At 41.0% G+C, this 23,046-nt stretch overlaps 4 protein-coding genes across 4 annotated transcripts; all 4 read left to right on the plus strand.

Annotated features, from left to right (window-relative positions):
* Positions 1-3,439: 3,439 nt before the first annotated feature.
* Positions 3,440-4,912, plus strand: LOC145895147 (uncharacterized). The gene is made up of 2 exons (XM_082983919.1): positions 3,440-3,987; positions 4,259-4,912. Exons 1-2 carry the CDS (start codon positions 3,458-3,460, stop codon positions 4,596-4,598), a joined length of 870 nt encoding a protein of 289 aa, XP_082840045.1. The 5' UTR covers positions 3,440-3,457; the 3' UTR covers positions 4,599-4,912.
* Positions 4,913-6,205: 1,293 nt separating this feature from the next.
* On the plus strand, positions 6,206-12,470 carry LOC145895139 (uncharacterized). Its single transcript, XM_082983909.1, has 6 exons — positions 6,206-6,548; positions 7,341-7,455; positions 7,979-8,276; positions 8,965-9,154; positions 9,359-9,879; positions 10,046-12,470. Exons 1-6 carry the CDS (start codon positions 6,482-6,484, stop codon positions 11,615-11,617), a joined length of 2,763 nt encoding a protein of 920 aa, XP_082840035.1. The 5' UTR covers positions 6,206-6,481; the 3' UTR covers positions 11,618-12,470.
* A 2,329-nt stretch (positions 12,471-14,799) lies between these two features.
* Positions 14,800-20,431, plus strand: LOC145895138 (uncharacterized). The gene is made up of 10 exons (XM_082983908.1): positions 14,800-14,916; positions 15,242-15,312; positions 16,042-16,229; positions 16,300-16,431; positions 16,493-17,207; positions 17,317-17,908; positions 18,028-18,161; positions 18,369-18,589; positions 18,955-19,291; positions 19,490-20,431. The coding sequence occupies exons 1-10, from the start codon at positions 14,828-14,830 to the stop codon at positions 19,942-19,944; spliced, it is 2,934 nt and encodes a 977-aa protein (XP_082840034.1). The 5' UTR covers positions 14,800-14,827; the 3' UTR covers positions 19,945-20,431.
* Positions 20,432-21,313: 882 nt separating this feature from the next.
* On the plus strand, positions 21,314-23,035 carry LOC145895146 (uncharacterized). Its single transcript, XM_082983918.1, has 2 exons — positions 21,314-21,800; positions 22,148-23,035. The coding sequence occupies exons 1-2, from the start codon at positions 21,423-21,425 to the stop codon at positions 22,835-22,837; spliced, it is 1,068 nt and encodes a 355-aa protein (XP_082840044.1). The 5' UTR covers positions 21,314-21,422; the 3' UTR covers positions 22,838-23,035.
* The last annotated feature ends 11 nt before the right edge of the window (positions 23,036-23,046 follow it).

Raw genomic sequence — 23,046 nt, forward strand, 5'->3', positions numbered from 1 at the left:
CCATTTTTTTCATAATTTTTTGCAACTATCGACAACACTTTTAAAGCCCAACCATTACTGCACGACGCGGCATCAAAAATGCAACCGACCTTTGTCATATTTTGTCTGGATACCATGCGGGAGATACCCTGGTGTGTAACAAAAGGTAAACACCCTACAGGGAAATGGCGCAACAGCGTGGAGTGTCGCCACTGTTCAAACAGCTGTTCATTTTTAGCGTAACGTATTTTTGTTCCTTTTTTGATCAACGTTTAACACACTTAGCGCGTAATCTTTACGAATGCTGAACACCAACTGCATTAACAACTTATGGAATGCGAAATACATTGGCGTTGTATTAGTGAAACTGAAATGAATCGTTGTTTTGCAGATTATTGAAGTTCTATTTCACAAACTAACATAGTCGCATACTTCCCCAATGGCATCTGGTGCTTCGATACTTAGTGATGGTAAAACCACACACCACGTCCTTAGGAACCCAAACTTGAAAAACATAGGAAAGCGAATGGAAAAAATTGTGGACAAGAAACTTACAAAGACGGCAACCCACAAGATTCACATCGATTCGGGTAGCAAAACAATTGATATGTCCTTGAGACCAACCAAAAAGCAGGATTAAACAAACGTTGCTGGCATGTCAGAATGCGGTAGAATTCAATACAATTTCTTAAAGCTGTTACCAATGATTGAAATATCATGTAGGCAAATTAGAGACTGATATTTAATGGGGGCTTAAGTAAAAGGCAGGGTAATTACCGATCTGATTTTGGTGTTCTTTGGCTGCAATATTTCGGTAGTTGTTCTTTGGTTACAGGTCACAGATAAAACTTTTCGTTATTTAAAACTGTTTATTTTAACGACTTCGATCCCAAAATGGTGATGCATAATTACAAAAAGATTACCCCGACAAAAATTGGCATTTCCTTAAACCGAGCGATGAAAAACAACTGGAGACGTGGAACGCGCCATCAGTATAATGTTGGAGGTGTCCGAAATGTGATGAGTGTCACCGCCCTTCCCACTAAAAGGCAACCAAGGAACGGGATTATGAAGTTTGAGAAATCCTCCCCAACATGGAATGATTTGGGAAAAAGCAAGATTAGCAAAAATCCAAACCGAAGAAACACAGAGATGAAGCCATACAGCTTTCGCACTAAGCGTGGTCAAAAGGCGGCGATGCTTGAAATGGAAGTTGCTCGTCGGGCGAAAACACCCGGCAAGTTTTTAAGTCAAAGTCAAGTTGAACGTGGAATAAATGCTGCAGCAAAATCGGGAAAAACATCACAACTCAAAAAGATGTTTGTAAAATCTCCTAAAGCACGGAAGAGAGCATATAAACAATTGTTGAAGTAGATATGTAAATAAAATGAGTGCTTGTATTCATCTTTCTCTGCAATCCAGATAAAAATGTAAATATTAACGCTTTTTGTATATAAGCGATTCAATTCCTTCTCTTAATAAAACTTTAATCAAAAAAAGTGAAGTTTTTTATCAAACATAAGTATAAGTTTCAAAACTATAAAACTATACAGCAATTGAAAAAAAAAAGTTGTATAGGATACGTTAAAAGAGGTGATGCAATGTCAAAAAAAAATTAAAGAAAGTTTAGTATTAAGTACGTTTCTGGTTTATTTAAAGCCGCGTGTCGGCACTGAAATTGTTTCTGTAACAATAATGTCACAACCATTGTGATAATAATGCTCGAGTTAAATAGTGTTTCGGGGAGTACAAATTTTAAAAAATCACTTACCTCGTGTTAACGTTTGTTATTGACACATGTTCGCAAACTGCCCGAGGACAAATTGCAGTTATGTCATTTCCCGCCCTTGTCTGCTTGCTTATAATTTACTTGAGAAAAACGTGAATTAGTATTTTTTTGAGGATAAAAATAGTAACAAAGGCCAGTTTTTCAAAGTTTAACCCACACAAGATTACAATGCGCATACCTGCTCCAGGGTAACTGTATAAATACATCAAATGCAGTTTGCAACATCCTGCAAAATGACCCGCAATCTACATACTCTTACCTGTGGATTGTGCAATGTCTTCAGGTAAATAACTGGACAAACAGATCAACTGCAGTTTGCAACATCCTTGGTACAATATCTTCCAATGATCAAAAATAGGTAAACAACGTTTCGCAACACCCATCAATAAATAACGAACACAGATGACAGTGCAAAGTTTACTCACAAACAAATAAAATGTACCCTGCGCAAGACTATAAATTCACGCCAGTTTGGTTGTCAAGTTATTTCTGCTGTTACGGTCATGAAGGAAGGACAATAAAAGTAGTTTTTGGTGCAAAGCGGGCTCGGTGAAGGGTCAAGGTAATTGTAGTGCCTCTGATCGTACTGTGTGTTACATCTAAAAAAGTCGATGATTTTGGAAAATAAAATTTAAACGTCGATTTATAGTTTTATAGTAAAACAGTATCTTTATTAAAACTTTAAAGTGTAAGATCAACTATTCGGTTTTTTCTGTGTTATTGAGTTTGCTACTAATGTTCTATCGTGTTTAGCTTGTCATGTTTGCATCTCCTTTTTTTTTCTTTTTTCTTCTATTGTACCTTGTGTTTGGAAATCAAACCAATGAGCTGTGAAGGTTTAAGAATCAACTTAATTATTGGCGCACCGTAGAGGATTCTCTGAGATGGCACGGCCGGTAATAAAACCGAACTCGCCGTTTCGCCTGGCTCAGTTTACATCTATGCATCCGTTTAATGTACCTACGGAGAAAACGTTTTAGTGCAACAACTATAAGACGGCGTCAATGTGTGTTGTTGTGTTTCCGATCTCCGCACTTAAAAGTATGCGCAAGTTTTCGTTTTTGAGGTTGGAGACAAATGCTTCCCTTTTGTTTTTGATGGAGATGTTTAAATAAATGCGCAGGAATCTCACAACTCGTAAACAAACCAAACGAATGTCGCAAATCATTTGAATTGTTTTTTTTCACGGTGCGTACGTTGTTGTACCGCATAAGACTGATTCAAAACAAAATTTTGGCACAACCAACTGCGAACACGCGTTTCATAGATTGTATGCAACTATCGAAAAAACCTCCAAAGCCCAACCATTACTGCACGACGCAGCATCAAAAATGCCAAGCGATATTATGGTACAACCGACCTTCGTCGTTTTGTTTCATCACCATGCGGGAGATTCCCTGGTGTGTAACGATAGGGAAACATTGCAGGGAGATGGCGCAACAGCGTGGGGTGTCGCCACTGTTCAAACAACTGTTCATACTTAGCGCAACGTATTTGTTTTACTTGTTTGATGGATAACAATGTATAATACACTAAGCGCTAAGTATACGAATGCTGAATGACAACTACATTAACAAAAACTTGTGGAATGCGAAATACATTGGCGTTTTATTAGTGAAACTGAAATGAATCGTTGTTTTGCAGATTATTGAAGTTCTATTTCATAAACTATCATAGCATACTACCCCAATGGCATCTGATGCTTTGATGCTTAGTGACGGTAAAACCACACACCACGACCTTAAGAACTCAAACTTGGAAAACATAGGAAAGCAAATGGAAAAAATTGTGGACAAGAAACTTACAAAGACGGCAACCCACAAGATTCACATCGATTCGGGTAGCAAAACAATTGATATGTCCTTGAGACCAACCAAAAACCAACCTGGAAACGTTCTACTAACCATTGGTGGTAAAACGGAGAGTTGGAAAAAATTGAAATCAGCAATGAAAAACAACTTCAGTAAAAAGTACAGGAAGTTTGAAAATGAGAATATCACACCCCGAGACCTGGAAACAAAGGTAGGAAGAGCTGCTGTCATGACAAAAGGTGAAGTGGCGCGCAGGGTGGAAACGGAAAAAGGTTTTCCAACCAGGGATGAAATCAAGCGTACAGTGAAACGAGCTGTTGATAAAAATTTGGGATCCCAGCTTACAGAGGCCTTCACAGGACCTCCATCAAAACGCAAGAAGACTTGCAAACAAATACAACAGGCCGGGTATGTAAGTCAAGTTTAAAATTTTTATGCAATAGCCATAACGATTTATTTGTTTAAAGGTTATTACTTAGTTTGAAATTATTTGCTGTTACCAAATAGGCATACAGTTTGTTAAATATTTTGACCCTCCCTGCTCTGGAACGTAAGCATTTCCCGGTAATTTGTTTTCACTTAATGATTGACATCGTGTTCACATCTGCAATGAACTGTGAAGGAATGCACAAGAAGCTTCGGACTGTTAAGACATGTCAAACAGTTTTTCTTCTTGCAGGGGCAAAAAGGAAAAGAAGACAGGGACAAGTAATAAAAAACTGTCACGGAAAGTTGCTTCAACGAGCAACAGCAGAGGAACAAAGAAAACAATTCCAAACCGTGCAAAAGTTGGGAGTGCAAAAAAAAGGCCGAAATCAACCGGTAGAGCAAAAACAAGCACCAAACGGGGAGTAAAGAAAACTGTTCGGAAACAAACAAAAGTTGAAAGTGCAAAAAGAAGGCCGAAATCGACCGTCAAAGCAAAAACAAGCACCAAGCGGGGAGTAAAGAAAACTGTTCGGAAACAAACAAAAGCCGGGACTAAAAGAAGCGTAAAGCAAAAGAAAGGAAGAAAATAAGTAGATATTAAATTTCTAAAGTACTTTTGAATTTGTAAATTTGCGAAACGATTTTGTGCGCTTTTGAGACTCGTACCTGCCTGATTGAAACAATTATTTTTTATAAATAGCGTGTAATTGACATTCATTTTTTTATTCGTTTATTTTGCCCCAGAAACACATTACATTTTAGCAAGTAAAAGGTTAAAGCTGTGGATGTATGGGTATTGATTTTAAAACTTTACAAGCAATGATCTTTAATTCGCAACATCCTGCTGGGTAAACAGGTCAACAGTAGTTTGTAACATCCTGCAACAAAACCCCCGCAAATTTTTGTATAATTGCTGAACACCGATTACATTAAAATTTCTTGTTGAATGCGAAATACATTGACGTTGTACATGTGAAACTGAACTAAGTCGTTTTGTTTTGCAGATATTTTGAGAACTATTATACAGACGTATACTAACCCCTAACGTCTGCGTTGACATTTAGTGATGGTGAAACCACACACTGCGTCCTTAAGGATTTGAAAAACATAGTAAAGCAAAAAAATTTAAAAAAAAAAGGTCATTAAAAGTCACGAAACGGCAACGCACAAGATCTACAACGATTCGGGTAACAATTGATATGACCTTGCGACCAACAAAAAGAGCAGCCTGGAAACGCTCTTGTGATCATTGGGGGCAAACGGAAACTTAGAATGACTTGCAACGTGCCATGATTAGTAAAAGTTTTGCAAAAGATTGGAAAGATAATGAGACGACGAATATTATTTCCAAAGAAAAATCAAGCGTACAACAAAACAAGTTATTGAATAAAACGTAGCATTTTAACTTCCAAAGGCATTTCAAGGGCCACTAGCAAAACGCCAAAAGCCTTGCGAAGATATAAAACAGGCTCGGTATGTAAACTTACCTCGCATCATCAATGCTTGTTAAAAAGTTTGAAATTTGATGCTAACAATATCCATTTTTTATGTTGTTTAACCCTTACCTTTGATGTTGATTAGTTTTTTTTGTGGTATCAGTCGCAAATTTTGACGGATATTTATAACGCTTGGAATACTACAAGAGCATAAAAAGCAGTAAAAAAAAATGTTTACCACCAGAAGCAAAAAGAGAGAAAAGCAGAAACAAGTCCAAATAAATCGACACGAAAAGTTGTTCAAAAACAACTAAATACGAAAGAAATATTGGCAACATCAAGAAAATACAAATTTCCCTTTCAAAATGTATTCTCACAATGATTGCAGTGCATGAAGAACTTTGCGTTCAAACATATGACGTGTCAACTCCGTCGTCGCCAACATTTACCAGGAACACTGCAAAACCGTGCATGAGATTATCCACAGGAACAGCCGTTTCCTGTAACCTGTCACAATAACAAATCATTCCGTCTGCGAAAACAACGTGACAAAGCCAGAAGAAATGTTTTCCACTATCCAGAGAGAAAAGTCCCCGCCACAAATCAAAAAGAGATGCAGCAGTGCGTGACGTCACTTCGGCGCTGCCATTCTCGCAGGAAACAGGCCGTTTTGACGTAGCGCAAGAGTTTTTTTCGTGCGAATATCATGACTCACCGAAATTGAAAAAGTGGGACGTTAAGCCAGGTGCGTGACGCTTTGAATAGTCGGAAAGAAAACGCTCCGTTTCGCAGCGAGACGTTTATAATGTCAGGGTGTTTTGCCCGAGGGCATAATTTACGTTAGCGTTGGCCGATAATAACCTGAGCGTTTGTCTGAATTCAGGTCTGAAAACTGTGTCGCATTTTTCCGTGAAGACAAACGACAGGAAAGTCTGTTAATGTGATTAACGCGAAGTGGATCAAAGTGTATCCAAAGTTGTTCAGATTTAGGCATACATTTATCAAGTACTGCTTGTGCAAGGCAAAGACTACTGTGGATGTTTGACATGAAGACGTTTTTCTACATTGCTGCATTGCTGGCATTGCTGGCAAGCTGTGACGCCCGTAAGTTTTATATAATTTGCTACATTGCTAGCTTTTGTGCGTTAGATAGAAAGACAGAGGTTTAAATAAAGAAAGGCATGATGTCACAAACAAAGTTATTACGTGACCGATACTAGTTGGTTTAAGTACTAGCAGTTACCCGACTTTGTACAATAGTCCATTTTAGCACTGGTGATTTTTAAATTCATCAACAAACCAGTTCAATTTGCCCTTATTGATGACACCAAGGCCATAGTGTTCTGCAATTGTTTGTAATTCAAGACTATTGTAAGGTCTTAATTTTAAGGCTGGGTTGGAAGTACAAAACCTCCCCTAAACGCTTATTTGCGCAACAAGTTGCCGAAAACCACAAACACAAGTCGCCTTTCACATGCGTTACCTGAAGATAGGGCTACAGGTTACGCAACAATGCGCGTAAAAGAGCCGGCGACGAGTTCTGTAGTGTGTCATGCGTCGTTTTCAAGTCTCTATCTCAGCTGTATACCGTGATTCATGTGAAGCAAGTCACTCCTTCCGCTCTTAAGTTGTTTTTTGCGTCTGTTGTTTTGGGGAGTGCAATATAATTTTGGGAGGACAACATAATGTCCGTTCTGCCATGGATAAACACCTTTTTTTTCTTCTTCTTCTTTAATCGATGTTTTTTTTCGGATAATCAAACAGCTTTTATCAAATGCTTAAATTGATTTGCTTAAATGACTTCATTATTTCAATATGTCACATGTTCATGCATGGCAGAAAGCATTTAGCTTTTGACTTGTTTCGCAATTTAACCCTGAAGTACTTATTTTGCAGAGGATTTTTACTGCAGCCAAAGTGAAAAAGTTCCGTTAAGCTTTAAGTGCGACGGAGTTAAGGATTGCACAAACGGATTGGATGAACAAAACTGTACTGGAAAAATTACACCTTTGTATGTACCCAGCATACTCCTTTACTTACGTTTGAACATTTTTTCTTTCTTTAATTGTATTTCAAGCTATTACTAAAGATGGTAACAAGTGTAATGTAACGCAGGTTGTATCAGTTTGATGTCATCTGCCATCCGGCGAGACTTCCTCAGAGTTGTGTCAACAATAATGCATCAAGCGCAGTTTTAGTTTTATGCGCTGAGGAAATCTCGCCGGATGGCAGACGAAACGTCGGCTAATAAACACTTTAGAAACTTAAGTGCCAGAAAAACAATTCCGATTAATTAGTATGCCTGGCAGAAAAATAGCAGTATGATTACAGTTGTTATTCTATCTATGTATATTGAACTGTATTTTGAAAATTGTGTGCAGAAAGTTGCGGTGTTTTATTTTGTTTAAAACAGCCTGGAATTCTTTAGTAATTGAAATGCTAAAAATTCTCCTAACTGAACCAGTTCTGCCATTTTCTCGACCAAACCACGTGACTCATATCACATGACTTCACCTGCGCGCGTATATTTTCAGGTTTGTTGGCACAGTCCCATGCGATAGGGTCGATGCGGTTCGTTGCGGAGACTCCAACGCATGTATACGCTTAAGCGAAATGTGTGACGGGGCGTACGATTGTCCAGACAACAGCGACGAGATATTTGGGGGCCCAGGATTCAAGTGCGTCATCAAAACAGCGGTTGGTGTCCCGTGCGTTCTGCCACAAGTCAATCTCCTTGATTCGACGTCCCACTGCGTAAACAGCGCAGATTTGTGTTTTGACAAGACCGGCGCGTTGACTTACAGCTGCTTCCAGTGTCTTGACAGAAAACATGTAAGTCTAACTTAATTTCCATAAAAATATCAATACTATTTTTCAAACAAACGGGTTCATAGGTGCGAAAAATTTAGAATTGATTACGCGAGTCATCAGTGCTGTATGAGGACCTTACAGCACTGATCATAAACACAGCAGTTGTTCAAGTTTGCTCTTTCCATGAATGGCATATTAGCTCTGGCTTTTATCTTTGGCGTAAACGGGTTCATACAGAACCGGTACAATATACGATAAAGTTTAGAATATTTATTTAAGTTTAAATGGTTTAATACTTGCTAGTGTTTACGCCTGCGTGGGATTCTAGCGTAATCACATTTCTCCGGGAACACAGTAAGCTTGGTATTTCGAATTGTGGCGCAATACCATGAACAGAACAGGTTAACAGACAGGGTCTAAATTTACTTCCCAAATTGTCCGCGCGACCAAATACCAAGCCGCAATTAACGAAAACTTGCCGAGGGCGAGCCGCAATTACGTAGGAGAAAGGTCACTTTCCCGTCCCTTGTTTGCACGGATATAATTTGCCCAAGTGAAAAACGTCAATTAACAATTTCATTCAAGGAAAAAAATAGTTGCGAGAAGCAGGTGTAACTCCGCAAGCCAACGTTTAGCCCACACAAGTGGATTTGAATACATACTGCAAAATAACCTGGTTACAATTAATCATAACTTTCAAATCATCCAGGTGATATCCACGTTCCAAGTATGCGACGGAATACTAGATTGTGCCGATTTCTCGGACGAATGTCTGTGCGAGGAACAGGACATTCCCGAAGTCTGCCACCTCTACAGCGGAACAGAACCCGAATGCTTGTTATCTAATTCATACCTCGATTACTTATACGAAAATGACTATCCCGGTTACGGGGACACAGGTAAAGCAAACTATGTTGTGTTTAGGGGTAGAGCCCTTAGTTTTGCAATTGAAATTCCGCCGTATAAGCATGCAAAATGAGTGTTTAAGAACGGCTTTTGTTGAAGCTATTTTCAAAAAATCTCCTTAAAGTTAACCCTGAAATGTGGTCACACATCGATATTTTTTACTTCTTTATATTTATTTCCTGTATCTGCCATTTAAGGGATGCAGACTGGGCACAAGTGGTTGCAAAATATCACCATACCATGCGGAGATGGCCAGTGTATCACAAGCGCTCAGCTTTGCAACCAATATGAAGACTGCGCCAATGGCCTGGACGAGTACCACTGCTACAGCTCTTCAACAGCAAGCCATCTCCTGACTCTAAGCAGCCAAATAACCGACCAAAATTCTTCTTTCGCCGGATTTTACAATCGAACAGTGGCGAGCATGAGTCCCAACTCCACCATGCTTTGTCAGAGCAGCGCAGGAGTTACAGTGGTGGCGGTTAAGTGTGACGGAAGGCCAACGTGTGAGAATCTGATGGACGAATGCGACCCCTTGTGTGGGAAATTGCCACCCTTTTGCAGTGTGGACTTGTCTTGTTTATTTACCCCGTATATATGCGACGGATTGTGGCAGAGCGACCAGATGTGTGGCAGACGAATACCGGAGGAGGAAATGGGTTGCCCTCATCGCTTTTATTGCAAAAGCGGAACGGCCATCAGCATCGCTATGAGTCAGGTATGTTCACGGCGTCCGATACTGAATTACTTTCTTATTTAAAAACAAAAATACGAGAATGGAATTTTAAAAACTTGTTTCCATCACAATACAACGCGGATTTGTGATACCATGAGGTTTTTGCACACTAAGCTAATGACTAACTAACCAGTGTCCTCAATTTCAGAGGTGCGACGGGCTCATAAACTGTGATAACGAATCTGACGAGAGCGTTGAGCAGAATTGCACCGACGGTCGTTTCTATTGCGAACAGCGCGACCCCAACAACACATCACCCCTCAATCTTCTCTTCGTCCCCGATAATCTGAAAGTGAACGGACGTGAAGAGTGTTTGGACGGTAGCGATGAATGCCCAAGTGTCTTTGACCAGCAAGACGAGTTTAGCTCGCGGGAAGAGATGATCAGGAATTTATCGTTGCGGATTATACTGTGGATTATTGCTCCTGTGGCACTTGTGGCCAATGTTCTCGTGCTGGCATTCACATTACAGCGAATGTACAAGAGAAGAGGAACGGATAATCCCATTGCCAAGAGCCACACGTTTATGATCGCAAATCTTAGCTTCGCCGACGGCACGATGGGAGTGTATTTAATTATTTTGTCCATCGCCAGTACAACACATTCTGGAAACTACTGCCTAGCAGACAAGCAATGGCGCACCGGCGCCGCTTGTCGAGTCATGGGATCTTTGGTGATTTTTTCCAGCGAAGCTTCCGTGTTGATTTTACTCATCATGGGTCTGTTCCGGTTGTACACCATCTACCAGCCCTTTGAGGCTAACTTCTCTTCAAAATCGGGACTCGTGGTCAGAATTGCAGTGATTGGCTCATGGCTAACGTCACTGGTTCTCTCTATTTTGCCGTGGGTGCTTGATGATTTTTTTTCGCACGCTTGGTTTCCAAGTCCGTTTTTCCTTTCCGACGTGATTAGCAAAGACACCTACGTTACTTTCAAGAACCGACTGGACACCATGCGTAACTATTTGTCGAAAAACGTGGATTTTCCGCCTAACAGTACCCTGAAGTTGTCGGCCAACGCATTGTCATTCGAACCGCACGGATGGGTGGGCTATTATTCGCAAAACGGCGTTTGCTTGCCAAACTTTTTCACTCATAAAGGCGACCCCGGTTGGCAATTAACCATTTTCCTTGTCACGTTCAACTTCGTGGCTTTCATTACTATGGTGGTGGTTTATTCTCTCATCTGGCGCTTAACAACTTCGACCGCGGCAATCAAGATACGTAAAAACGTCCCCAAAGGTACCAAGCTTAACTACCAGAAGTGCAAATTGCAGAGTCGAGTGACCCGTCTCCTTTTTACTGATTTTTTTTGCTGGATACCCTTATGTAGCATGGCCTACGCCTATTTCGCCGGGGCTCAGATAAACGACGTCGCCTATGCCGTGGCAGGAATCATCCTTCTTCCAATCAACAGCGCTCTTAACCCAATACTGTACGCAGGAATATTCGACAATGTCATGTCGAAGTGCTCCGCAATGTACAAGGCTCGTAGAATCGGAATTAAACGTGGAGGCAAGTTGGAACAAAGCGAAACTTCTGGGGGGAGTAGTAATATGGCGGGACGTTCTTTGAGATACACTGGCGAGAACACCCCAACCACCAGCTTGCAAGGGACACCTCAACTGAAAACCCGCAAGGATATTGTTAACACTGTGTCAAAAGCGCCTCAAACCAGTAAAGGGCTCTGCACACCAGACGCGGCTGACGGTTGCGGCTAGCGATGCGTAGCGGTCGCGTATTTTTCCCGCGCTTTTTGAAGCGGCAAGGGGATTCACACCTGCAGTGCGGTTGGCGGTAACGCGATAAAACATTTCAATATCTAAAATACCTTGAGCGTCTTTGTGTCGTAAAAACGTTCATGGGAAACTTCATTTAGTTTTATTATAAGACAATTAACTTAATAATCTATATAATATTCACGTACGGAGCGTTTACTCACGACTTATATATTACTTGGTTTGCTTTTACTGTAAGGACACCAAATGACTATGTTAGTGAAACTGATCTACAATATTTCGTTAAAGAAACGTTTTTACAAAGTCCAAAAAATTAATTACCGCAAATCCAGTAATTATTGTGATCCATTAATTAATTTCTGATATTTTATCACCAAACACCCCATATACAAATAGAATTTCCTAAAACCACCTAAAATTAATCGTGACAAGCCAAAAACCCTGCGAAAACAAACTTCAGATCAACGCGGCTGACGGAAAAGTTAAATCTGATTTAACTCCGCCGTCAGACGCTTCGAGCGAGAAAATCACGCCGTCACGGCATGACGCCAGCTGGTGTGAATGCCCCGCCGCTTCGAAACCGCGTCGCCAGCCGTTAACCGCGTTTGGTGTGAATCCCGCTTCACACTGTCGTTTGACAAAAAAGCGCAGCAAGCATCAACTGGCTTTGTAATTGGTTTTTTACTTTTGTCGGAAAGAAGTTTTTAAGGTTTACGTCAAGTGTTTTTGTTGTAAAATGCTTTTACGACTGTGTACATTGTTTACCTCTCCAAAGAGCTGCTCGATTTTGCTATATTAATAAACGTAGAGTAGCTGTGACGAAGCTTAAATAAATAAAAAGTACTGTTTGTTGTAGGTGTTGAATGTCATGTGAGGGTTCATATGCAAGTTAATCGATAAGATAATAGACCTCCCTGCTCGGTGGCGCCCAACCAAAAAGAACGTTTACGAACCTGGGCTTAGTTGGTTCTGTATTTTTGGGTTCCACGTCACTACTTCTATTTCCACCTCAATGAACCAGATTAATATTTTATTACGTGAGCTGGAGAAGAGAAACAGGCAGGGTTGGGGTAGTTTAAGTGAATCAGCCAAGTGTTTCTCCCCCAAATCGTTTCTCTGTGCCAAACAGAGCGTGTCTAGGAATCCGCTATTTCCCATTGTGTAAAACCTGGCAGGGGCCCCAGAATCCCTTTCATGTTGGATTATTGCCTTCGTAATGTGATACGTTAGAGTCAACATCGAAAATAATTTGCGACCACGCGAGTAAACAGAACTTACAGGGAAAATGGGCTGAATAGTTCCTATAAAAGCATATATCTCATATGAGTATAATAATTTTTTAATGCTATGTCCCGTTTTTAGATTACTATTAGAAAAACAATGCCTTAGGGCCGGCCACAAATCCAGACTAAAGGTATTTAGCTTCATGTTTAGTCGCAAAAAATATATATTTGTATTTTTAGGTCACATTCACAATTTGACTTGGGATCACGAGGGCCCTAATCCGTCATTGATTGTTTAATTATGTGGACAGCTTATACAGAATGTTAATTTGCGTACCAATCGTACAAGTTCAGTTGATTTTAAATTCAAAATTGGTTTGATCTAAATCCAAACGGACACTTCTGAATAAAGCAGCATTGTTGGAGATGTGCGCTAGGTAGCGCCATGGTTTTAAACATGCGAACCCACTGATAGTTTCCCAGAGCTTAAAGTCTTTGTTACTCTATAGTGGACACCACCTGGTTAAGACGCGGAACAAAGCATCGGAAGGTGTGTTCGTCCCGAATGATCAGGAAATTAAATTTTACAAGATTATTGACTGAAGTCGAGCTGATTGGCGTTTTTGGGATATTTTTAGTCTCCTGATGATTGAAAAAAAAACACGTAACGGCATTACCATATTGATGATAGTGTTTGACACAAAAACTACTGGTTAGTTTTGTAGGAAATGTGTTCATGAACAATTATTTTTTTTGCACATGGCAGGGATATTCTTTGTTGTGAATAACATATATAAAAATAATTCATTTGCAAATTTAGTACGTATCCCATTTCACCCAGTAATATACACCAGCGTATAGTCAATAGACAATCACTCCTTTCAAATAGATTTGGTCATTAAAGGTGCCGGTTATCATCACGCAATGATCACCTTTAGTTGGACGACGATGCAATTCCTTTCCCAGCGGACGGCGACGCACTGTGACGTCATAATCGTCGAAAGTGCAGCTGTCGGGCGTAGTTTAAACTTAGGGTGTTGAATAACTTCGGTGCTGCCTCAGAAGTTAGCGTATGCGGGCATTCGTACAATGGAAGCCTAAATGGCAATTGCGTCAAGGCCCCCAACCTACATCAATCCTGTTTTACAAATTTGAACAGCTTTCCGTATAGTTGGTTTTGTTGTGCAATCATGTTGGACGATTCCCAATGTGGTCTGAATTGACAGTTGGCCTTACATAAAAACGGCATAAGCTACAGTTCATGTTACAAAAACCCATGTTTGGCATTGTAATAATTTCTAAGAAAAACTATTACTCAAAGTGATTCTTTAAATCCACTTGAGTATTTATTTTCGTAATACTTGTAGCTTCCGCTCTTGATTTCATGCCTTAAATAAAGGAGAAATCAGGCCCTCATAGATCACAATTCATTGGTTACAAACTTGTTTATGTGATGTCACAGAGGAATTCTACAAATCGTAGGTCAATTAAAGATCGCAGTTTTCATTCAAGAGATCAAGGTTAGGACTGTGAATCACATACTTACAAACACACGGGGTGCAACATACGTAGTCTGACATGGAATTGTCTAGATTTCCGTGACAGTGTCCAGACCGCGAGGGTGGTTGCTGAGTCAATCGCTATCTAATGCGAAGGCTCCAGACTGTAAAAAGTTCACGCGTATTGGTGTGCTCAAAATTTTCGTGCATTTAGTTTTAACTTAACTCGTAGTGAAGTTAACCGGACAACAAGGAACGGAGTTTTGTCTGCTTCGCTACTGCAGCCGTAACTCCCGAGCGACATAACTTGCGGCGTCAGACCCGCTCGTCAGGGCTATAAATACATTCAAGGCCTTTGCGCAGATCTGACGAGAGTTTGCAAGCAATATGGCGTGCAATAAAAACCGGAGATAGACTGTCGGTTAATTCGCGCGGGTCACATTTGTGGAATTGGCTCAGACTCCTTTACAATGAGCCTTTCAGATCACGAAGAGGCCTTGAAGGCGGTCGAAGACGCCCAGTGGGACGCTGCTGATGAGCAAGGGCACCTCTATGAAAAGTAAGTCGTTGTTCCTATCTATACTGCATGAATGTGTCTTGTTTGTATTTAAACTTTAATGGATAGAAACTAATTTGCAAAAATCTTACGTTTTCTATTTTATCCAATGGAATAAAATCTAGTTTCGCTCAAAAATATTTTACTTTGCATTCCAGTGTATTAAAACGATTACTTGTAACGCGGTGATGTAAATATCGCCAGCGTATTTTTTGATTTGTGCTTCACAAATGTACTGTACAATGTTATGAATATACATGTTATTCGGAGCATTGATCAGAATTAATGTAAAGTACACGTCAACTTGTTACAAAAGTATGTTTTTTAGTTTCAACACATATGCAAATGTGTCCACTGACGAAGCAACTGAAACTAAACAAATCCTAACATCACCTAAAGGTGAGTTACAAACTTACAGAAAATACAGTCTTTAGACAGAGATGAGTTGTTTATTAAAAGTCCAGCGTACACGAAGGCAATAAATCACTTGGGAAATCCATTAAGCGAAAAGGCGTTGATAGGACTGTTACCAGCTGAGCATGCAGCAAGTAAAAAAGTGCGCCAGCAGACATGGTTTAATTAATGGCCATCCGTCAAACAGAAAGGAGCAAATGTGGTACGGGAAAGAATGGAGAGGAGAGTTTTGCAAACGGATTTAAACTAAGAGTTGGTAAAATGTAAATTTCTGCACAATTGTCTGGGCTCGGAATTCGCAAAGACAAAAAATGTGGAATCTATGAATAGAATAGAGTTAGAGCAAGTTAGGGGTTATCGACACGATGATAATTTAAGCAAGCACACAGTTTACTTTCAAACGATACTTTTCGGTTTTGTTTATTTCCATTTTATAATATGGTGTTAGCGAGGAAGGGGGTGATAAGTGATAAACCTAACAAATTCTAAAAAATGGTGGAATGCTCTCTTAACATTTTGTCGTTGATTAATCAAAATAAAACAAATTATTTCAAGCCAGTTACTCGCAACGTTGTATTACTTTTTCACATTAGCTTCCCAAGGGAATCGAAACTACTTAATTCAGTATTTAAATGGTTGACCTTTGTGCACTGTAGTATTTAAAAAATCTGACGGATCACTGTTAGTATCTCTGACAAAATAATCTTTGTGTAGGTGTACAATCAGGAAAAGACGCGAAAAAGGTTTGTAAGAACATCACGCGGCTTCTGCGCGACCGACACTCAACAACGCGAGGTTCTCGAATGTTCCAGAAGCGCAGAAGGAGATCAGAGAGATTCGCAATAGTCGCTTACGGAACTCAACCAGCAGAGGAAAAGGAAGACGAAGAAGACAAACAGGAAGTCAGAGTTTATCCGACGATATTTATGTTGAATAGCCATTAGGCTAATTGACATATTGTTATGTTTGCAGACATCAGGTTCGGAAAGAGAGGATTCCGATTCAATATTTCTGATTTCAACCGACGACGAAATTCCGGTTTATGATCGTCCGGGTCCTGATAACGTGCTGGAAAGGGACCGTAGTTTGAGTTCAGAAGAACAGGTATATGATAAAAGTTGCGTATGTGGAAATAACCACGTTTATATTATTATGTCCCACGTAGATCATTCACAATCAGCATCGCAATTTGGCGGAGGACGCAATGAATATGAAGGGAAAGGGTGCGAAGTTATTTGCCAAACGCCAGCAGCGAATGGAGAAGTTTGTAATCGAGAATAAACCCGCGGAAGATGATAACTCCCCAAATCAAAACGGGAACCCATCGCCAGGACCCGTTGCCTTTGTAAACCACGCCTACAATCCAAGGGAGCAAAGCAGGGAAAGTTACACTCCAGTTACATGCAACAACATACATTCGACCGGCAGCACTGACAGGTTCAACGGGTTCGCATCGGATGAGAATATCGCAATGGAACGTGGAAATGACTTGTCCATTAAAGTCGCAGCGGTTTCCACACCAAAGTGCCGTAAATTTAGGCCAGCCGAGAAGCAACCGTGGGCTGATGATGGACAACCGGCACGCTACGCGAGCGCCGATTGGTCTTCAGACGAAGAAAGTCAACGCAAGCCCGTGCATTTGTCGTATGAAAGCGACTACACTGGAGCAAAACCGCAGAAAAGGAATGCCTTTAGAAGTGTGAAAGCTCCTACAGAGAACTTTAACAAACCCCTTCTGCGGCCAATGTCTGTCGATCCACAGGCATTAGACCTATATCAGCCGCCCCCAAGTGACAGCGGAATTTATAATAAACCAGCCAGATCGTGGAAAAGCGTGAAATTTCAACCCAAGTCTCAAAGCAAGCCCAGAGAAACGCCAGGTGAATTCCAACTCTCACAGTTTGTGTTATAATATTTTGATAACTCCTCTTGTTGAGAGACTAAAAGTAAATTCCCATATCCGTTTGGTTGTGACCTGATGTTTTCCAGATAAATCGCCTAATGTTCCGTATCCTTGCACTTGGTCAAAGACAATGTCATCAACACCAGTCATTATTTCAATGCCTCCCACGCAAACAAAGCTACTTACAACAAGTACTTGGAAGCCACCTACCAAAGCCCAAGTGGCGCAAATGACCAAAAGCGTTTCATCGTCAAATCAATCACATAAAAAGCAAGACGTGCGAGCTCCTTCTCCGTCAGTGGCTCTTCTTCAGACACCAATTGGATGCCGCTCCCCGTCGCCATGCTTACGGGAACCAGTGTCTCGTGATCCAAGCCCCAGTGTCCGTGGAACACAAAACGGGACTACGACGCTTCCACCGAGGTCCACGCTGTCACCACCTCCTAGATACCCGCCCCAATTTAACTGCACATCCCCAAGCGCACCCCCTCCAAGTAAGAGTCAAGATGGAGACGACAAGAAACCAAAAGTCGCTGCTTGTATTAAGTTGCTGGATCCGAGCAAAGGAGCTTACCAGCCGAAGATGGAGATTGTGTATAAATCGTCGCCTTCGTTAGGGGCCATTCTGGATGAGGAACAAAACACAAATCTGAAAGATCGACCTCCGTCTCGCGGCAGGTTTGTGTGTGTTACATTGTATGTGATAAACTTGTTGCGCATTACATTCAATAAACCAGTGGTAAAGTGTGTATTTTGTGCAACGATGTCCATTTTTAATTTCTTGGATGTTTTCACAGTTTCACGCCACAGTTCAACAAACCAATTGCAGCAGCAAACTCAGTTCCCCATGTCAGTTACCTTCAAAAAAGCAACAACTCTCGCCCGAACGCTCCAGAACAAAAACCACAAGCACTTGGAAGCATTGCAGGCGGTAACTTGTTAACTCACTAAATGAAACTGGTAAATTCTGGTAAAAAACTGATGTGTTTCGAGAATTACCTACTTTCCTCCAGCACAGCTCGCAAGGAAATGCCACCAGGCTTTCACATACTGATTGCAATTTTCTTTCCATAAAAAAATTTTGCAGCAAATCGTCACAAACAAAAATAAAACATTTTTCTTCCTCTTTTGGTTGTAGGAATGAAAGGAAAAGGTGCAAAAATGTTCGAGAAACAGCAAAAGCGAATGGATCGCTATACAAAAGAATGCAACGGAAGCAAGGAAGCAAAAATAGTTTTGCCTCAAGTTCAGTACACAGCAAACGGAAGTAACCGCCAGGTGGCGCCAGATAAGGCCGATCGCAAGAAGATGAATGACGTCATGGGGGAATTTCGCAAAATTTCAGATTCCGATTCGCCTGTAAGAATTTTTTTACCTACTGGCGCTTTATATAAAATCAGTGGTATCCAACCTGGGTTTCGCAGACCCCAAAGGGCTTCGTGGAATGGTTCCAAGGGGTTTAGTTGTTTTTCGTCCGTTCAAGTTTGGTTTCTGACCAACCTGACTATTACATAACTCATTGGTTTATTTAGGGAAATATACTTTTTATTTGTAGTAAGATTTATGAAAGGGATCCATGACAACAAAATGGTTGGGTACCACTGTTCTAGATCCTAGCTACAGTTACTTTGCAAGAGACAAAAAAATACTTCTTGTAATCACAACAGCTGCCATTTTATGCAAAGTTTGGACTTATTTACATTCATTTTCCACTTTTTCTGCAGAGACGGCCGAGTGCCAATAGAAAAGGAAAATCGAAGGATCCTTTTCATTACCAGCAACACTACATTGTCAGACGACCACCTTCTTCAGCAGATTTCGTCAACGCCGATGACGTGGCGTCCGACTCAAACAACTCTGCTACGTCATCACTAACATCATCATATGACCTCGGTTCAACTTCCTCATCTGGAAGAGTCCTGGATCAACCGGTCCAAGATGATGTTTTTAAGAGTCAAGAGATTTCTTCGCCTAAAGGTCCTCCACCTACAGTTGCACCAAAGCCGGATCTTAGGAGATTTCTCAGCAACGAATCAAACGAAAACACTGTCACCTCGTTTGGTGAGCAGACAAAAACTACCTGTGGTTGTAACAAGCAGTGACGTGTTAACAGGCAAAATAGTTCTTTTGGTTTAGGAGGAATATGATCCTTGAGGTTAAATAACAAAAATAAAGGAAGTATTGTTAAATTATATAAAAAAGATAATGCGATTCTTATTTTAATTGTGAAACAAAAAAAGTTGAATGACTTGTATTTAGTGGGAAAGGATGATCAGTTGACACAAGAATCTGAGCAAAGTGAGACCAGCAACCAAGACCAAACTGTCCATCAGAACCATCCAAACACTCAGCCCGAACCAACTGTTGAACCCAAACCATCTCAACCAGCAGTAAATACGCGGTCGTACGCTGTTTGGTCGCCACAACGAAATCCAATCCCATCAACTGACGTAACAGCCCATCTTCCGCCACCACCTAGCTACAACGAAGTGACGTCACAAAAAGTGACGTCCTTTAAGCCCTTGTTTCAAGCAAACCTCGCTCCATACAGTGTTTACAATCCTACATCTCCTGCTGCGGAAAGCAACATTCAGAAAGTAGAAGAAAGTCGTTTTGCGCCACCTCCTCCAATAAGACGAATGTTCCAACCAGCTCCCAAACCGAAGTTTGTGTCCAACGCCACGGTGACTAAATGGACCCCTGGTACCAACTGAATCCACATGAAGTATTCTGCATGCATATATATTTACTGTAAAAGTTTTGCCTAATTTGTTACATAAGAAAATTTATCTTTTTCGAATGTTTATGTATAACTGCCTCTAAAAAGAAACCGTTACTCTGATAAGAAGGTGCCTGAGTTACATACTCAGTTGAGTATTTGTTGATTTTGAGCAGTTGTAATGTGTTCGTTCTGGTGCTAATATTTTGTTTGCTTGACCGGAGTGAAAAGTGCCTTTTTTGGCTGAACTCAACTATCATGCATGACGTTGATGCTGTGTTTGGCAACAAGTGCTATTATCTGTTAAATGGCGTCATGACCGAATACGTAGTACTCGAGATATCGAACAACGCTGTGTTTCAAATATGCTTCTGTTAATATTGTAATTAGTCAATGTGTGATTCTTTTGTGTTTGCACCGCAGTCAATAGTAAATAAATTGTGACAATACTTTTCTATGCGTAAAGTTTCCCAATAAATTTGCTTCCCCACCTGTTTTTTTTAATTTTTCATCGTCTCTGTTGGTAAAATAGAATTTGAAGCGAACTGTCCAACTTGAGATCAAAAAAATTATCGCTTAAATTTTATTGCCTTAAAAAACTTTATTGGGCAAAAGCTACGAAAAGTAAACAGTACAAAAAAATGCAAAATCATCGAATGGTAATTGTTTTCCAAACGGTTTATATCAAAGCAGTGAGAAATCTAATCAGTATCAATCTAAATTACCGTAATGCCAGGACATATAAAAAGAATAGTCATTGAAAACAGAAACTAATATTTTTTGCGGGTCACAGTATAATCTGAATGTAATATGTTAGGATAAAAAGAGAATAAAAAAAGTGATAGGTTGTTCGATTAACATTTTAAAAACGATTTTTTTACATTTAACAAACTGTAGCCCCAAACTAGTTATTTTGTATTGGACAGCTTATGACGTTGTCCAAGAGATAATATGGTAAACTCTTTGCTTTAAGCAAATGATGATTGTTTTACTTGTGCTTTGTGTCATTCCCTTGTGCCTTTTATGGCCATTATTTGCATGTAATTTACACTTAACATTCCATGCATATGTCGTTTCATAAAAGTCTTTAATTTGAAATATGAAAACAATGGCAGCTTTTATAACTAAATGCGTAAGAAGTAATGACTTGCTCTTACACGCGTGTGCCGCATATGAAAATCGCCAGGACGGGTCGCATACTTTGCCTTGCCGCAGTACATCAGGCATTTGGCAATTAGGATCTCTGTCTCCCCAGGATGGAAGGCTTGCAGCTGACCCGGCATGACGAGAGCCGATAAACATGGAACCCCTTGGGAAAGCGGGATGAGCAAGGCAGAGCTCTCTCGAAGCCAGTTTGCATTTGAGGCAGGTCGTCACCTGGCACAGTCTCTCGGCGCCCAAGTACTTTAGAAAGGCCTGCAGGCGCATATTTGGGCGCAAAAAAGGCGAAGCAAGGTCAGAAAATCAGAAAAAATGGTGGTGGAAAACAAATTCGCCTTCACTAATTACAAACCATGGAGATCGGTTTCAGCGCCGCAGCCAAAGAGAGAGAAGACCCAGTTTGTTGCAAAGGGACCGCCAGCCGTTTCGCCGAGACCCAACGGCAGCGTGTACGTATACGTTTACGATACACCAGGCAGTCAACCAGGAACGTATCACACCGTCTCCCATTCCGGTAGACTTCCACCCAACGCCAAGATTGTTGTAACGCCACCTACCAACGGTCCGACTGAAATCTCCTATCCCAAGTCCAACGAGTGCCTTGGAAGCGACGGGAGAGCGACGCCTGAAGTTCGTCTGAGGGAACGGGCCAAGAAGGCGGGCAAAGGTTTCAAGTTGTTGGCTGACGTGGTACGTGCGGGCAATCTATCCAGTATGTTTAATTGTACTGTAAAATGTGATATTACACATGGAAATAAGAAATATGTTATGAGGTAGAGCACCGCCAAAACCATGAAGGTTTTCAATTCAGACATTCATAAATTTTGAAGGAAATATCGTTTAAAGAACAAAGAATCTAAAGTTGTCACGCAACTACGACAACTTCGTCTAACTAAAAAACGAGCAACCAATTAAACTCAGGTCCCGTAACTTCTTATAAAATACATGCTCGGATCAAAAACCTCGGATGTATACAATTACACTGATAAGTCTTCCGAGACTTTACAACTGCGGGCAAAAAATGCTTTTCGTTGCAGAATCCGCGCCAAATGCGAAGTTCATCACGTGGTGGTAAGATGTTCATCAAACAGAAACAACGCATGGAACAATACACGAGTCTGGCGAGCGACGGAAAACAACAAAACTCGGAACCGGAGGAAAAACCTATACCCCTGGATAAGCGCGATTCCCCATGGAACAGGGCAGCCAAGCAGTCTTCAACAGCGGTTAAGTACATGCCTTCTCAGATGCTAAAGAGCTCCGTGAACCGTGCTATGAAGAGCGAACGAGGAATGACTCTCCCTACTGTGTCGGAGGTACCCCCGGAGTGGCGTGCCAAAGTGGAGGCGGACTTCCATCTTCCGGAAAACGAGTCAGCGGCGAACGAAAGGAGATGGAATGTGGCGGATTCGTACTACAAGGCTGAGCATGTGCCCGATTATCTGCGTCAGCGATATTACATCAACGCTAACAACCACGACGAAGATATGGGTCCACAGAACGGAGACGCGTACTTTCAAGGAGGGCAACAACAGCAGCCTCTGATTGTTAACGGCACACCAGCAGCGGCGACAATTAATTTTGATGCCCGTCTTCACAGATCTGCACCTCATCGCAAGCAGGGTGACATGGCCGGTCGCGGGGTATTTGTCCCCAAGCCACATTGCCAGCTGGATTTCAATGCCTGTGCAGTGGGATGGAGCCGATCATACGCCGATCGATACTAACAGTGTTGCGCACGAGATTGTTTATGCGTTGTAGGAATTGCGTTTTGATTTATTTGGTGTTTGGATAAGGAAATCGGGTTAAGTGAATTTGTTTTACGTTTTGTGTTTATGACTGTGTGTTGGTTTGCTGCTGTAAACTTACAAGGAACTAAATGTAACCTGCTTTATGTAAAATATAAGAGACTTGGCCGATGAAAACGATTTCGAGA

The sequence above is a fragment of the Ascidia mentula genome, chromosome 3 (genome assembly GCF_947561715.1).
Source record: "Ascidia mentula chromosome 3, kaAscMent1.1, whole genome shotgun sequence".
NCBI lineage: Eukaryota > Metazoa > Chordata > Ascidiacea > Phlebobranchia > Ascidiidae > Ascidia > Ascidia mentula.

Excerpts from the sequence above, each read along its gene's own strand:
- LOC145895139 (XM_082983909.1), top strand. The coding sequence starts at position 6,482 with ATGTTTGACATGAAGACGTTTTTCTACATTGCTGCATTGCTGGCATTG. Across the intron at positions 9,155-9,358 it reads TCCCGGTTACGGGGACACAG|GGATGCAGACTGGGCACAAG; the intron begins GTAAAGCAAACT and ends CTGCCATTTAAG. Across the intron at positions 9,880-10,045 it reads TCAGCATCGCTATGAGTCAG|AGGTGCGACGGGCTCATAAA; the intron begins GTATGTTCACGG and ends CCTCAATTTCAG.
- LOC145895147 (XM_082983919.1), top strand. The coding sequence starts at position 3,458 with ATGGCATCTGATGCTTTGATGCTTAGTGACGGTAAAACCACACACCAC. Across the intron at positions 3,988-4,258 it reads AAACAAATACAACAGGCCGG|GGGCAAAAAGGAAAAGAAGA; the intron begins GTATGTAAGTCA and ends TTCTTCTTGCAG.
- LOC145895146 (XM_082983918.1), top strand. The coding sequence starts at position 21,423 with ATGGTGGTGGAAAACAAATTCGCCTTCACTAATTACAAACCATGGAGA. Across the intron at positions 21,801-22,147 it reads TCAAGTTGTTGGCTGACGTG|AATCCGCGCCAAATGCGAAG; the intron begins GTACGTGCGGGC and ends TTTTCGTTGCAG.
- LOC145895138 (XM_082983908.1), top strand. The coding sequence starts at position 14,828 with ATGAGCCTTTCAGATCACGAAGAGGCCTTGAAGGCGGTCGAAGACGCC. Across the intron at positions 16,230-16,299 it reads ACGAAGAAGACAAACAGGAA|ACATCAGGTTCGGAAAGAGA; the intron begins GTCAGAGTTTAT and ends TTATGTTTGCAG. Across the intron at positions 18,590-18,954 it reads TTTCAGATTCCGATTCGCCT|AGACGGCCGAGTGCCAATAG; the intron begins GTAAGAATTTTT and ends CTTTTTCTGCAG.